At 36.4% G+C, this 15,683-nt stretch overlaps 1 protein-coding gene across 7 annotated transcripts in view; it reads right to left on the reverse strand.

The window, feature by feature from the left end:
• Nucleotides 1-15,683, reverse strand: part of EPB41L2 (erythrocyte membrane protein band 4.1 like 2) — a 243,547-nt gene that overhangs the window by 50,369 nt on the left and 177,495 nt on the right. For all 7 annotated transcript variants that reach the window (XM_077813040.1, XM_077813035.1, XM_077813038.1 and 4 more), the window contains 6 exons: nucleotides 14,035-14,110; nucleotides 11,716-11,934; nucleotides 9,598-9,685; nucleotides 7,767-7,919; nucleotides 6,706-6,803; nucleotides 1,085-1,257 (listed from right to left, as the gene is read on the reverse strand). In XM_077813040.1, the coding sequence (XP_077669166.1) occupies nucleotides 1,085-1,257; nucleotides 6,706-6,803; nucleotides 7,767-7,919; nucleotides 9,598-9,685; nucleotides 11,716-11,934; nucleotides 14,035-14,110 (807 nt within the window). The remainder of the gene's footprint in view (nucleotides 1-1,084; nucleotides 1,258-6,705; nucleotides 6,804-7,766; nucleotides 7,920-9,597; nucleotides 9,686-11,715; nucleotides 11,935-14,034; nucleotides 14,111-15,683) is intronic.

The following is a 15,683-nucleotide window of genomic DNA, read 5'->3' on the forward strand; positions in this document are numbered from 1 at the left end:
CTAGCTTGTCCTTTTCTACTTCCACAGGGTAGCCAGCCACTCTCAAATCTTCTGGACCAGCCCTCCAGGTCACTGATTTCATCATGTAGCTTTTGGATCAGACATTGTTTGTCTCTAGTGATCCTAACAGAGCCCACATGGTCTTCTAAAATAGAGGTTCTAGTTTTTGCCCTCCCAGTGCTGGAGGATAGCCTCTGAAAACTCAGCTGGTGTGGTGCAGTCGCAACTTTAATTTCAGAGATATCCTTGATATTTCCTTAAAGCAGGATCTGTTCTTTGGATATCTGCTTTCGAATTTTGTAGACTTGATCCAGGCCTACTAGGCACTCCTCCTTGAGTGTTGCCATGCTGCCCTGCACAGGGCTGAAAGAGATCCTCTGTTTCTTTGTGATTTGTGGGGAACCCGGGGAGAGAGAGGGGTTAAAAACCAGGTCAATTTGCTACTAGGATGTTAAAGAACAGAACGAACCACCCAGAGACAAAAAAACTGTGACCTTAATATAGTGGATGTCGGTGGATTTTTGTGGGCCTGAGCAGGAACTCCAGATCTAGGCATCCATTTTCCCCTGCTGGCTCCCAGAAGTCCTGTGTTTTAGTCTAATTCCATGCTTAAGATTTCTTCATTAAGCGATTGGGCAAGTAGACATACCAATGTTATTTTTAAATATCCACAATAATTACTTGTAATGTGTGTAGTAACCCTTTGAAAAAAAGGTCTGGCTTAGCAAAATTTGTATTTACTCTACAAAGCTTCTTCAAAAAGATTTACAGCTCATGATGTTAGCACACTGATAGTATCACTGCTAAAAAAGGTTATTCCACCCCCCCCAAGAAAACAAAAACAGCAACACGTTAGGAATTGCAGAAAATGCTTTTACAAAGCACCTGGGAATAGGTGTAATATAGTTGGCACTCAACACATAAATCTGTAGAACTGAGTTGCAAATTTCATAAAGTCTGATTATTAACGTTCTAGGCATGCAGATGTTAGGATTTTCTAAAGTTATAAACTGAACTTAGAAAGCAGCAAGATGCAATGAAACGGTCACGTAATACATGATATCTCCTTATCAGAATCTCTTACCCCCATCAAGACTCCTGGAGACACGTTTGCTTGAGGTGCGCTCAAAGTACGGAGCTGGTCTGTCTATAAGGTTGCTAGCCTGCTGCGTCTGTGCTTGAGTACGGCCACTGTAGCGGAACTTGGAACCCAAGGTCAGGAATTTCGCCTTAGGAGGCTGTTCTGGTGATACAAGTCTAAAAAACAAATATGAGATTAAAAGTCATTTCGCTAGTTTTAGTAAATGCTTTAGCGCAGCACTTCGTAACTGCTCATCATACTATGAGTTAATTTGGAAAGGAAAATTGTTTAATGATAAAATTCAAGCTTCAGATAAAAATAGCATATAAGATCGTTAAAAGTTGGTAAAAGTTGGTCTTATCTTGCAAAAAAGTACAAAGAAAATTAAGCTACAAGTATCAAAATAACTGAATTTTATAAATTTTGCAGTGGATTACACTTACTGTTTTAATTTTTTTTTTTTGCTTTAATTGCTAATCATGATATTCAGAAATTTGCTATTGGTCTGCCAGATATCACTGAGAATTAGCAAGGTTCTACTGTATTTCAGCAATAGAAATTAGTGACACTAACAGCAGTTAATAGCATCTGGCTAAAAGATCAATGCTCTAGAAATTAGAAGATTGGTGTTTTCATTTAAGATACTGATAATTGAAAAAGATTAAAAGTTCTGTTTGAGCAAGGCAGAGGGAAAAAGCCAGTAACGGTCCAGCAACATACAAAAATGTAACATGCTAAATCCTTGGAAAATTACTCAAAGCATCTCAATGGATATAGATCTTACATTATTTGTTTGGTGCCCACAGCTTTAGCATTCAATGCCTATACCAACTTTAAGGTTTTTCATGTTGCAAACTCTGACAGTTCCAGAACTGTGGTCTATGAAGAACTGGTTGGTCATGGGATACTGAGTCTCTTTGTTTCTAGCTACTTCTTTTTATATCCAGGATCTTTATTGCAAAAGAGAGAGATCTATTACTTGAAGTAGTTGGATGAGGAGCAGCCAGCCTAGTTGTCACTGTTACATATTAGAAGAGAAGAAACAGGAGGTGACCACCAAAAGGACTAGAACTGGTGGCACAGCAAGGAAGGAATGTCCAGAGAAGCAGGGGGATGAGAGAACCAGATGCCTAGGCATAGGCAAAGTATGCGGGACAGACCATAAATGCAACAGGGAATCCAAAAAAGAAAAAACAAAAAACAAAACAAAACCCCAGGGGAGAGGGAGATAAAGAGTAGAAGTATGTTCCTTAATACTTTCTCATGCAAGCAACTGCTTTAGATGCCATATGGCTATTATGCAAGGACTAGTATGAAAAGAAATTTCCTTGTGGACAATCTACTCTGCTAAGCTGTGGTCCACATTGCACTAAGTTTGGGATAACCTGAAATCAGAGAAACAATGCTGTCTCAAAAAATGGAGAGCTAATTCCTGAATACTGCAGCACAGAATCCACATTTATCTACAAAGGTTCTTGTTGCTGCCATTTCCAATCTGGTCCCTTTTAGAGACTCCCCTACTGCAGTATTTGAAACCTTTAGAAGTCCTCTGTGAATTTAGATAAAGCATCTGAGCATTCCCTGTAGCTTTTGCAAATTCCTCAGGAAGCATCTGAGTTTAAAATATATTTTTAAGATCTTCCATTGATTGAAGGGATTCCCTCCTCAGGTAAGTAGGCAAAAATGGTGGCCATTTTAATGAAAGGTTAATTTGCACACCTTCCTATTTTAGGATGCTTGTACAGCAGAACTACTAAACATCGTGTCTTCCTTCTTTGACTGTGAGGACAGCCTTATACCACAATCCTGTCTGAATAATTTCTGTAAATTCTCATTGACAATACAGTGTTTCCTAAAGTAAGTCTATTATGGAATGAGGAGAAAGAAGGCAGAAAATACATTCCCAGGGTTGTTACTGTTCTTTGTTTTCAAACGTTGGCAAGGCTACAGCATTAACTTCCATTTTTATCCTCTATCCTGCTGAGATAAACTTTTAATAAGGAAAAAACAAGAGAGCTAATTACTTCCTGATTAAGGGTATTTTAAAGGATATTTTATATTTCAAGCTTAATTACATGTAATAACCGACAAAGTTATGGTTATAGCAGCGCAAGAAGTTCTGGGAAGACACTGAAAAAAATAAAAATTTCAAATACAACATCACAAGTACTATATGCATTAATTTATACATGGGTATACACGCAGTCTTTCTGTATATGATAAGGTTCAAGGCTGAAGACTAAGACCACCTGCGAAGAGCAGAGTAGATACCCAGTTTGACAGCAGCTCTTAAAGTGGATTGTTACTTACTAGAATGTAACTGGAATTCTATACCGTTTGAATTTCCATAAATATTATAAAAGAAAGGCACAGATTGGCCTGTTTTCATATTTAATAGTGTATGTACAAAGTTTGGAGAGTCATCTTTTAAACTAAAAGGGATACCATCCAATATACAAAGCTTATGTTAACACACATCTTCAGTTATCTAAAAGGAATTACTAACCTTATGAAAAGAGTTTTCCTTAAACCTGGAAGTTGAATTGTATGTGTGAATTACATGCAAAATTCACTGTCATGTAGAATGCACAGAACACGTGGCACGAGCAGAGAAAAACATTAAAAAATTTTGGGCTGTAACAGTTGTGATCCTGTTTATTTCTGGCATTCAATGAGAGAAAAGAGATCAGGATTTATTTATTTTATTATTTTAAAATCCTGATGGAGAGGTTCTAGGGATTTTCTGCCTGATGACATCAGTGGAAGTACATGATGGTGAGAGTATTTGAAGCTTAGTACTTGTTATAATACCATCCCTGACTAGAAAAATCTATTTCTGGTTGGAATGAAACCCAATTAAATTCTGTTCTATTTCTGTAGAAAGATTTTCTGATAAATATAAAATGTCACTGAAAACATTTACAGTTATAAATTACCTTTTAAAAATCTAAGCTGATCAGCTACTATAGATGTAGCTCAATCAAGGATTCTTTCCTATTTTGGACTAGATACTAATTTAATAATGACAAAATATAAATTATCAAGCAAATTTCAAAGTAACTATTGCAACGGTATGAATCATTTCAAGAACACTGATTTATCCCAGCCACGCAGCAGAGTGGCCTGTGCTACATGTCACTTCTGGTCATAGATTGCACTCACCAAATGATTAGATTTTCTTAACTTCATATTCAGTTTGAGAAAATCACATATCGACAGTGCATTTTTATTAATTAGACAACCTTCCATGCCTTATATGCTTGTGAGGTTTATAGTGTCAAATGTAAAATTTTTTGAGACAGGTGTGACGCTCTATGAACTGCTTTCAAACAGGAATGCTTTCTAAATTATGTATTTAATGAGTGATTCACAGCTGAAACTTAACAGTGCAAATGGCAAACCAGGATTTTCTTTAAAAAAAACTAGAGGAGGTATGGCTGAGAGAAGAGAAATTCCAATTTCTACTGCCAATTAATATAATGGGCCCAAAGCCACACAAATATTAGAATCACAGAAATTTAGACCTGGAAGGGACCTCCATAAGTCATCTACTCCATTCCCCTGCACTGAGACAGGAACACCTAAACAAGTGTTTGTCTAATCTCTTCTTAAAAACCTCCAGTGGGGGAGATTCCACAACTTCCCTAAGTAATTTGTTCCAGTGCTTAACTACACGTATAGTTAAAAGGGTTTTCTTAAGGTCTAACCTAAATTTCCTTTGTTGCAATTTATGCCCGTTATTTCTTATCCTGCCCTCAGAGGATAAGGAGAACAATTTATCACTCTTCTTTTTGTACAACCTTCTACATACTTGAATATTATTATGTTCCCCCCTCAGTCTTCTCCAGACTAAACATACCCAGTTTTTTCAATCTTTCCTCATAAATCATGTTTTCTGACTTTTAATAAATTTTACTGCTCTCCTCTGGACTTTCTCCAATTTGTCCAAGTCTTTCCCAAAGTGTGCTGCCCAGAACTGGACACAGTACTCCAGCTGAGGCCTTAACAGCACTGAGTAGAGTGGAATAATTACATCTTGTGTCACAAACACTCCTGCTAATACATCCCAGAATGATTCTTGCTTTTTTCACAACAGTATTACCTTGTTGACTCTCATTTAATTTGCGATCCACTATAAACACATTGTTCCCATTAGAAAATATACATCTGCCACAAAAAGCTGTCTAGCAAGATGGCTCTATTATTTAACTGCTTTTATGTTCACTACAAGGTTTATGAGACTGTATACTGTCAATCTGGAGTAATCTCACATTACCCACTTTCAAATATTCCAAAAGGTAGAAGGAGCTGAAAAATATTAGAGGAACATGTCTGTTCATAGGAGGCTAAACAACAATTGCAATATATCTCAACTAAATTTATTTGTGAGCAGGTTTATTTTCTGAAATACAGCACAGTGAATTGTTGGTGTATATTTTTTCTGAAGAAAGCATTAACAAGGGCAACTTGTTCACTCGTTGTGATAAATACTGCACAAAAATACAAGCTGTCCTTTCCCTTGATAGATACCGGGGTGCTACAGTGTAAATGCAAGTATACAGTTTAATCATGTACAGCAAGATTTCTGGTTTTCAGGAGAAATCTGACAGTACATTTGAAAATAAAGCATTCTTTGAAAGCATGGGAGGGCAAACAAGACATCTCAATACAATTAGCAAGTGCATATATTCCCATAGAAAAGTGGTTATATTCTTAATGTAGTTATAGTTTGTTCCAAGACTAGTTTGAATTGGTCTCCCAGGACATGGGAGACCAATTCAATTCCCCCTTCTGCCTCATGAGGAAAAGGGATTTGAACTTCCGTCTCCTAAATTGCAGGAGAATGGCCTCGCTACTGGGCGATGGGATATTCTGGCATGAAGTTTTCTCATTCTCTACTATTGAACCTGTTCTACTTTTTATAAATAGCATTTGGAGCAGGGGCTTGAACCTGCATCTCTGACATCATAGGTGAGTGCTCTAAGTAGCCAACTATAGAGCCATTTTCACTCTCATTCCCTGCTCTAATGACTAAGAATTGCCATTATGAATGACAATTGATAACCATTGGGCAAGGAAAGTGCGCGAGAATTACTCCATAGCCTGCTCGTTAGAGCACTCACGTAGGATAAGAGAGACCCAAGTTCAGGTCCCTGCTCCAACGATGAGAGCAGTCTTTAGCCAGTACACACTGAAAAGATGGCAGCACATGGTCCCACCTACTACTGCATATAGTGTTCAGTGATAAGAGGACCTGATGCTTAACAAGGCCTCATATCCAAACAGTAGCTGGGTTCTTGCAAGTTTTGGTTTCCTGTTAGGTGTTCAGCTGCTGCACAAACTGAAATCTTAGAGAGCTACACTCTTACTCATGCAGATCTGGATGATAAATTAGGAATTGAGCTATAAAGTTGAATTTAATTAACCTTTTATGTAAGATATTACAAATTAATAGTCCAGGATCAGAGATCTATGTGTATTTTTCACATGTTTCAATGGGAGCTAGAACTGGATGGAGCTAAAACAAGTGGAGAAAATATAGTCTCTCCCACACACTTTCCTGAGAAAAATAAAAATAGTTTTGACTTTTAGGAGAAGGAGGATAAGACTTCCTGAGTATTTACCTGTAGAAAGTATGGTGCTCCACACAAACCTTCCATAACCTTTTAGCAGCCCGATGGTTTGGCAATTTGAACCCAATGGTGCTTTCAAACTGTTCCAGCTGGAAAGGAGCCACAAAATAAATTAACACATTTCCTGAAAGCTGGCCAGGTTAGCAGAACGAGTGAGTTCAGACATTTCCATTACCGTGACAAGCACTAATTCTCCTTTCCTGAGGCTCAAAATGTCTCAAATTTTCCATACTTCTAATATAATTGCACCAGGTGGACTACTCATGCAGGGTAATAATCACATCACTTCCTATCTGTATTTACTAATGACTCTTCTTTGGGAAAAGCCAATAGTGCCTTAGTTTTGTCAGCAAGTTTCATGACTAGCTGCCCAGAATTTAAAAAAAAAAACAACACACTGCAAAAAGCCAATTGTACTGAGAATTGTAGCAGCAGCCATGCACACTTTCTCCCCTTAGTCCACTAAATACTGTACTAGGCAGTGTTCAAGCTACTAAGTTTGTCACAATTTCTAATCCAAAAATGTTATGTAAATGCAAGTACAAGATGTACACGTGAATGGACAATACACCTATGTCTAAGATGAATCACAAGACATGTAAAGAGGAAGAGAGATCTTTTTTCAAATTAAGATTTCATATTAATCACATCATCTATTGAAATATAGCAATCTCCATTAGCTCTGCTAACAGTTCACAGCATTTAATGAAAAGCTACTTATATTTTTAATTGACTTCAAGTAAGTAAATAAAAGGAACTAGCTAGTTAATAAGGATTCATTAATTAGAATACCACATATAAGTTTTGGGTATGACTGGTCGCCTATGAAGAGGATTCAGAGATCCCTTATTCTCAAACAGGTGCGGATATAAATCCCACATTTGAACTCTGTCAGAACACCTGGGGAAGTTTGGAAAACATTATCTTGCTGGTGGGCTGAACTTTAGCTTTCACTCTTGAACAGCAGCAGAAAGGTTGGCCAATATTTTCTATAAAACATCTCAAGCTGTTTATGAACAGAACTGCAAGAAATGAATAAAAGCCCTACTTACCTCTGCTGGCCTGACTTTTATGTAGAAGTTACTTCGTTTATAAGAGATTTTCAAAATTTTGGGCCAAGCAAAACGGTTGATTCGGAGTCTATCCTTGTAAATGAGTAGCCCATTAGCACATACACCCAGCATGATGTCTACACCTTCAGAATCCTACCGCAAATGAGAATTTTAGACAAAATTTAAATAATGATATTTTATGGAGTTCATTATGTTAATACACTTGGGAGGAGGGATGTCTATTACACTGGTTTCATGCTGAAATTACAGTAATGCCAAATGGGTTTGCAAAGAAAAGGTACACAACAGCAGGAAAAATCTGCATTTATTAATCTTAGAAACAAGGTTGGGACTCCTGCAATGGTTTAGCATTCATCAGTCCAGTCTGCAGTGACAAGACACATCTGTGTTCACATGCTGCAATTTTGGAAAACATACCAATATTATGGTGAGGGGGAGGCATATAAAAACCTAAATCAGAAATTTATCAGCAGTAGAGATGTGATGGATATTAGCAAACATTTCAGTAAGCATTAAAGGAAGAAGAAAAAATGAAAGGCCTTGTAAACTTTACAGTTTTTATCAAAAATACAGCAGGTTGTTATATCATATTGTGCAGTTATATATAACTATTACTTCAATTAAGATGGAGAAAAGTGGATATTTGGCTGACAATGTCAGCTTAGCCACTTCAGTCAAGGTGCTGGCAGATAGCATTTTAATCATTTTGGCCCAGTGACAATGTCTTATCTCAGTTTACAGAAGCAAATACTTACTGATAGGACTTGCATGTAATGCAAATCTAAGAAGAGACTTCCCCATGTAATAGCACAACAAATACCAACATGCTCCCAATCAACCGGCAATAATACGAAGTGCTGACATCCAGTTGTCACTAAATTCTAGACTGACTGGCAGAATTCTTAAGGGCTGCAAACTGTTCTCATAAAATAGAGTTCTTGTCAGAGCTTTTACTTGCCATGAGAAATCGCTGTGGAGTAATTGCAAGCATTAGAACCACTGAGAGTGAAAATTCTTAAAGCCATTCAAGACAAGAGTGAGCTGGCATTATGAACTTCTACTAGTGGCAGAAATAAGGTTGCAGATGTATTTACCATACACCTCCAGTAAATACAAGACTACCTACATCAAATGTTTCCAAGACCAACTGGGAAAGGCCATTAATAAAATTACAAAAGAATTTGACAAGACCCAACTACCTTTCCAAGTTCCACTGAATAAAACAGAAGGTTTCTCTAGTATTTTTACACTATTCAAAAAATTTGGCTTTAGCGTCTCTTTTTAAATATTGGATTATTCATTCTTAATCCATTAAATGAATTTTGCTACTGATTTTCTGAGAACATTGATCTTTTTAAATTGGATTATACTAATTTTTGTTTACTTTTAAAAATTAAAATATCGATAGAAATGGAAGTTAATTTCCAACCATCTAGAGAAAAAATCTGTACTTAATGCCCACTGGTACAAAAACACACTATAGACATTTTAGGCTCCAATTTGCCTCTCCAAGCCTATCACTGGAATAAACATTTGACATTTAAAACGAACTTAGTTGCTCCTAAGAATAAAGAATATTTTCCCAACCTGTAAGTATGGAGCCACATGGGCTAAATAATCCTTGACTGAAGATAAACTCTCAGAGTCCCTATACCTGTAAACTGAATAATTAACATGACTGCCAGATAGTATAGCAGTTGAAGGGCTTGCATTTAAGTACCCTTAAGCGTACATGTATCTTCAGGTTGAGTGGTCCACGTTTATTGTGCTCTGTAGCGGTAAGTATTTTTCAGAGAAATTAGTTCAATACCTTGGCATGATGTAAATCCACTCCATACATGGAAAGCCTCTTGGCATTTTCTAAGAAATGAGAATCTGCCTGTGCTGGAGTCAAGCCCCTAGAACCATTAAAAGATACCTTCAGTTTACTGTCAAAAATAAATATCAAGATAATAAAACCAAGTGAAAGTAGCTACATTTAGGGTATGTTAAAATATTTCAGATTAGAAGAGTCTAAATCTGAGTACTTTTGCACTTCTGTATTTCTCGCCCCAAAATCGTAGGTATGTATATTCTCATTAACGGTATATTATATTTACTTAGTAGCATTTATTACCTTTAGCGTTGCAAAACAGTTTTAATTATAACCTACTCAAACACTGCCCCGCCCCAAACACTTTTTTCACTTCAAAGAACTGGCTTCCATTTTGCCCTCACTTCCTCTCCCCCAAAACACAATCAAGGATCTCTTCCATGACTCGCTATAACTCGATCAGTATTTATGAAGTTATGAGATTAACATGATCCAAAGTGACTTTTCAAACAGTCATCTGCTGAGTTTCCCCAGTCCTCTGTGACACTGCAGTAGATGTTCTCCCTAACTGCCCTGACAGAAGAGCTGTGGCTAGCACTGTTTTGTTTTCAATTCTAAAGATCTTAAAAAAACAAACAAACAAAAAGTACCACTCTCCTAAAGACACATTCACTAACTTATCAGGAAAAGAGAAAGTCATGAGCATGAGCATGAGCATCATGGATCTCAGTGCTTTATGGGTTGTACACAATTTTTACTACATTCTGGCATATTCCATATTCTAGTCTTTCATTTAAAAAATATTGACCCTTTTCAGCTGCCAGGACAGATCCATAAATATTTAAAATGCTTTGCTTCCCTGGTAAGCCATCCTTGCAGAAAACTGTGTCCAGGTCAAACAGTACCACTAACAAAGGTAGGAATCTATCCTCCCCCAAGCCTTGCTGATGTATGAATTTCAGAATTTCACTGGTATCCTTTAAAATGCCAAGATCAGTAAATAAGTTATGTTTATTTTATCAAATGTCCAACACAGAAAGGTTAACCTTTTCTGACCTAGACTGTACACACTTTGCTATTAACAGTACAGTATCTACAGAGCAATATATGCCAAAATTGTGGCCCATTGAAGACAGTGGTGATTTTGCTCCCAATATAGCTCAGAATTTCATTCATTATTATTATTATTTGTATTGTGGTAATGCCTAGTCATGGACAAAGACCCCATTGTGCTAGATCCTGTACAAACTGAACAAAAAGATGGTTCCTGCCCCAAGAAGCTTAGACTCTACCTTCATAATATAGCATTTATCTAACAAAAGACGACCTTCCTTCCGTCAGTATGAGGGGAACAAGAATAGTTTTTCCTATTGTCAACAAAACTAAAACAGTGACCATGGTTTATTTAAGGTAAAAAAACAACACTACAAAGAGTGTATAGTTCAGGGCAGTGGGCTCTGACCTTTGGGCAATGCAAAGAAATGTATGATCTATTTTGCTGACTGAAAGCAATTGCCTATGTACTTATATTTTTCAGGTAATGAGACTTTGGGATTTTAATTTTATCTACACGTCAGTCATAAAATGGCTCCTCATAATCAGATTACAATGTATTTTTAATGAACCAAAAGGTAGCTAGTTTAGAGACTGAATATTTGTGGCCCATTTAAATGAAAAATTTCAGATTCTGAATGTTTTCTTCATATTGTTCAAAACATCTCTGAATGAAATAAATTAAGACTATTGTTCTTACAAAGCAAGTAAAGCCTGTATCATGAAATATAGCTTCAAAACTTTCTTAGCTGAAATGTTTATTGCTATTTTTACTGGCTAAAGCAAGAAGCAATCCATAATTGACTTTTTTGATGGAAATCCTACTAAGGAGTTGTAATAAACAGAAGAAAAAAAGATGACAGGAAAGTCAAACTAAAGACAAGTTCCATTTAAATACATATAAGAAAAATGTTGTAGCTATGTAATTGATGTAAGACTTTTATAGTAGTGCTAAACTTCTTCAATCGAATACAGTATTATACATATCTTTAAGATCAAGAGAAATGACAGATGTAACCAAGACCATATCAACATATTTTATTCCCACCAGGTCAGACACACCTGTGTGTTTTGTGCAGTTCTACTACTTTGTCCTCCATCTCTTTTGTTTGATTGGGTGCAAATTGGAATTCACTGATGTAATGGTTATTGTGTTCCTCTGAATCATAGTCGCCTAGCTCGGCCTGCAGAGTATATGAACCAAGGAGGGCATGAGTCACAAAAGAACATGGCAGTCGGCCAGAAGCAATATCCTGACGAAGCTGTAGGCACAGGAAATATCTGCAAAAAGAAAAAAAAAGTTACTTATGGTAAACAGAAATATTCCTGCAGGATATTTGTGAGAGAGCACATGCACAAAGCTGAGTAAAATCTGTCCAAACATAGTGCCAATAGTCTGTTTTAAAAAACCCAATGCACTGATAGAACCAATACACAGAGACAAAGTTCCATTTCTGATAGATCTTGTCAACTAAAAACAAAGGATTTGGAGTTACAGTTTTAATATAAGAATCAATATATCCTTCATAAATCAGTTGAATTAGAAATATTCTGGTTCCCAGTACAAATGAGCTGTATGTGTCCGGTTTTACATAATAAACTTGCTTACCAACTCTGCCATGTTCATAGTCAGGCTTGGTACAATCCATTTAAAAATGGATGATTTTCCCTTAAAATCTAGGGTTTGGTTTTAAAACTTCAGTAATATCTAAATTGTTTTGCACCATGTAATCCAGCCAGTCATGCCATACAACATAGGAATGCATACTATATCAATAAGCAGTGAACACTTGCATCCCTCAGACAGGTCGTATCCATGTGAGTAATTACATTTATCTTGTACCTTGCAACTCTTGTCCATAAAGCCTTGTGCTGTGCATACACGAAGTAATCTTACATGGCATACTAAACAAAAGTAAATTTTATTTACTTGTTTATTTTGAATTCATAGTGAAGTTCAAATTATTGAGGATTTAGAAAATTTCAAAAATAAATCAAGGATAACACTATTTACTTTAACTGAACACAATCTAAAAGCCCAACTTAATTTCCTGAAAATAGTTTTATAGCACGCATGGACACCTAAAGCTAGTTTTAGATTAACTGAACACTAATACAATTAGCTTTTCTACTACATGTAGAATGAGAGACAATTATAGACTGTATATCTAGTTTGTTTTGTATATCATATGTTTGGAGTGGTCATTTTTCTCCCAAATGGGAAAGCTACTAGGTGGTGAGTTACGTAAATAATTTTAAATGAGTACCAATAAATCCTTTATATACCACTGTGTTTGCTACATACTGTATTTAACAAATTCTATTTGATAAATGTTTGACAATTAAAAATAAATTATCTGGACTATTTCCGTATCCCCCTCAAAACACTTAAGCAAGTTGCAACATTGAACAGTTAATTGTGGTTTGTAACAGTAAACCAAGATAACATTTGAAGAAAAAATATTTCCCATTTTCTTTAAACTCTTTCTACTTTTCTCTGTTCTTAGATTCTTCCTCCTTGGTTGTCTGAAAAGCATGTAGCACATGGGTGCTATCATGAAGAAACAATAAAGGATAATAATTCTGTTGTACTATCTTATTTGTGTGTGTTACCATCTCTAATACCTATCTATGAAAATGTATTCTCAGCAATTCAGTTTAATATAGAGTTAGCATATAAAGCACCTTAACATCTTTGAGCTCAGTACTCCTATCAACACAAGTTACCCTACTGCTTACATCCCAACATAGTGGCAGCCTCTCAGCATCCACTGGCTCCACGCCCCTGACCCTTAAGAGGTTCATTCCCTTTTCTGGTCTCCTTCCTGCTATTCCACTCTATCCCACTTCTATCCTCATCCTCTGGTCTCTTGCTATAATTTTTACTTTTTCCCTCTTCCTTCTGGACCCCTTCATTAGCACCTCTCACCATTTCAACTAGCTTTCCCCCCTCATCTGGGAGCTTTCCTGGAGGCCTTATCAGATCCACTGAGTCCCAGGTCTCACCCCAGCTCAGGACTGCTCATACTGTGAACTGGAGCAAGAAAAGCTGTGTGGTATCATCATGCAGTCGCCAACTCTCACTCACTCCCTACTGGCTACAAAAAGCAGCAGCATAGCACAGTATAGTCAAACTGTGCTGTAGCAACAGACAGAATATTTAAACTTCCAGGCTACACTGGAGGCTGTGCCCAGGATAACTATCCCAGTTTCCTCCCATACCTAGGGCCTTTATGTTCCCTTATTCTATGAGGGAGAGAGTGAGGGGAGAGAAAATCTGCAATGTGAATTCAAAACATAGGAAACAAGTAAGTTGTTGACTTGTAGAGTGTACAATATAAAAAACACTGATTATCAAGTTTTATATTAAAATATGCATACCTGGTAATGTCTTCAGTCAATTGTGAAGGATCAGGAGGATAAAACTTCACATTAAAGGTGAATAGCCAGGGTAAACCTACAAACGGGAAATGTCTGATTATTACTCCACAGAACTTTAACGAGCAACCAAAAAACAAAAAAAAATTTCTTATTGGAAGATTTAAAACACTTGTGACTAGCATTTCAGCAATTAAGTCAATAAATCAATAGAAGTCAAATTTAAAATGCAAGAAATGTAAGAAATTATATGGTAAATAGAGGGAAAGTTAACAGAAGAGTGGGTTCTCTTCAATGCCAGATAGTTACACTTGTAAACTGAAAGATCAGACCAACAGCTTAAGATAATTTATTTACATTTCTGAAGAATTTGTTACAATGTTTTTCTTATCATAATTTATGAAAACATCTACAAAAGTATTTAGAGTTTTGAATTCTCAGGCAACCATAATAATTTGATTTAGCAGCTTAAAAAGGTATCTTTTGTTCAAACAAGCATTTTAGAGGGTTTCAACCCTGAGCAACTTTTTTTTTTCTTTTGCATTGATTGTGAACTAATATAACCAATGTTTTCCAGCTTCTTCCAGGGCAAGTCTCTCTCCCCTGTTGAGATAAGCTCATAAAACAACAAATTCCTTTTAATTTGGGAGACTGTAGAATCACTCATGGGGAAGAAAATCTGAAAGAACTAAGGTTTGTGATGCATACACTAAAGCATGAAGTAGAAATAGTGAAGTTGTAAAGCACTTTATTTTCTAGCAAATACTGTAGCCAAAAAAATGGCTGCTCTCATTAAATATATAAAACCACATACACATTACAGTTTCTCCTATATTAGAATCATAGGCATGCAAGACTGGAAGGGCTCTCAAAAGGTCATCAAGTCTAACCCCTTGTGCTGAAGCAGGACCAAAGTAAACCTAGACCATCCCTGGAAGGTGTTTCTCCAACCTCTTCTGAAAAACCTCCAATTATGGGGATTTCACAAGCTCCCCTAGAACCCTATTCCAATGCTTAACTACCCTTGTAGTCAGAAAGCTAATATCCCACCTAAATCTCCCTTGCTGCAGATAAAGCCCATTACTTCTTACCCTGCCATCAGTGGACATTATTGGGGTATCATTAAAAGCAACTATCAAGACCCTAAAATAGAGACACCACTCAAAACGCATTCACAGGAAAATTTCTCACAAATAAAACTGGACTTTGAGCGAAAAAACTCATGTTTAAAGAAGGTGGGAAATGTTGACATTAAAGAATCATGTTTCCCATAACTCTCCCTCATATACTGACTTATAACATTGAAATATAAAATGAGTAATTGTAAATAGTGAGATTAAGCACTTTGATAGCTATAGTTTTAATGATTTATAACTATGTACAGTGAATGAGTACAGATAAAACAACACTTAGGCCAAGTCATTGCTGGCGTAAATGTGGTTTTGCCAATTCTCCTTTTTCACAGAATTGCTAATTTGCTTAAAATGTTATTGCTATCAAAACAAAGGTAACATATGTTGGAAGACGTAAGTGGACATTGATGTCCCTCCTTCTTCTTTAAACTTTGATCCAGGAATTTATTAAGTTTTTAAATGTTCTTGTTTTTAACTTGTACAGAATTTTTTTAAAGTGTTTTCATTACTCAATAAAAC

This window comes from Eretmochelys imbricata, chromosome 3, assembly GCF_965152235.1.
Source record: "Eretmochelys imbricata isolate rEreImb1 chromosome 3, rEreImb1.hap1, whole genome shotgun sequence".
In the NCBI taxonomy this organism is placed as follows: domain Eukaryota; kingdom Metazoa; phylum Chordata; order Testudines; family Cheloniidae; genus Eretmochelys; species Eretmochelys imbricata.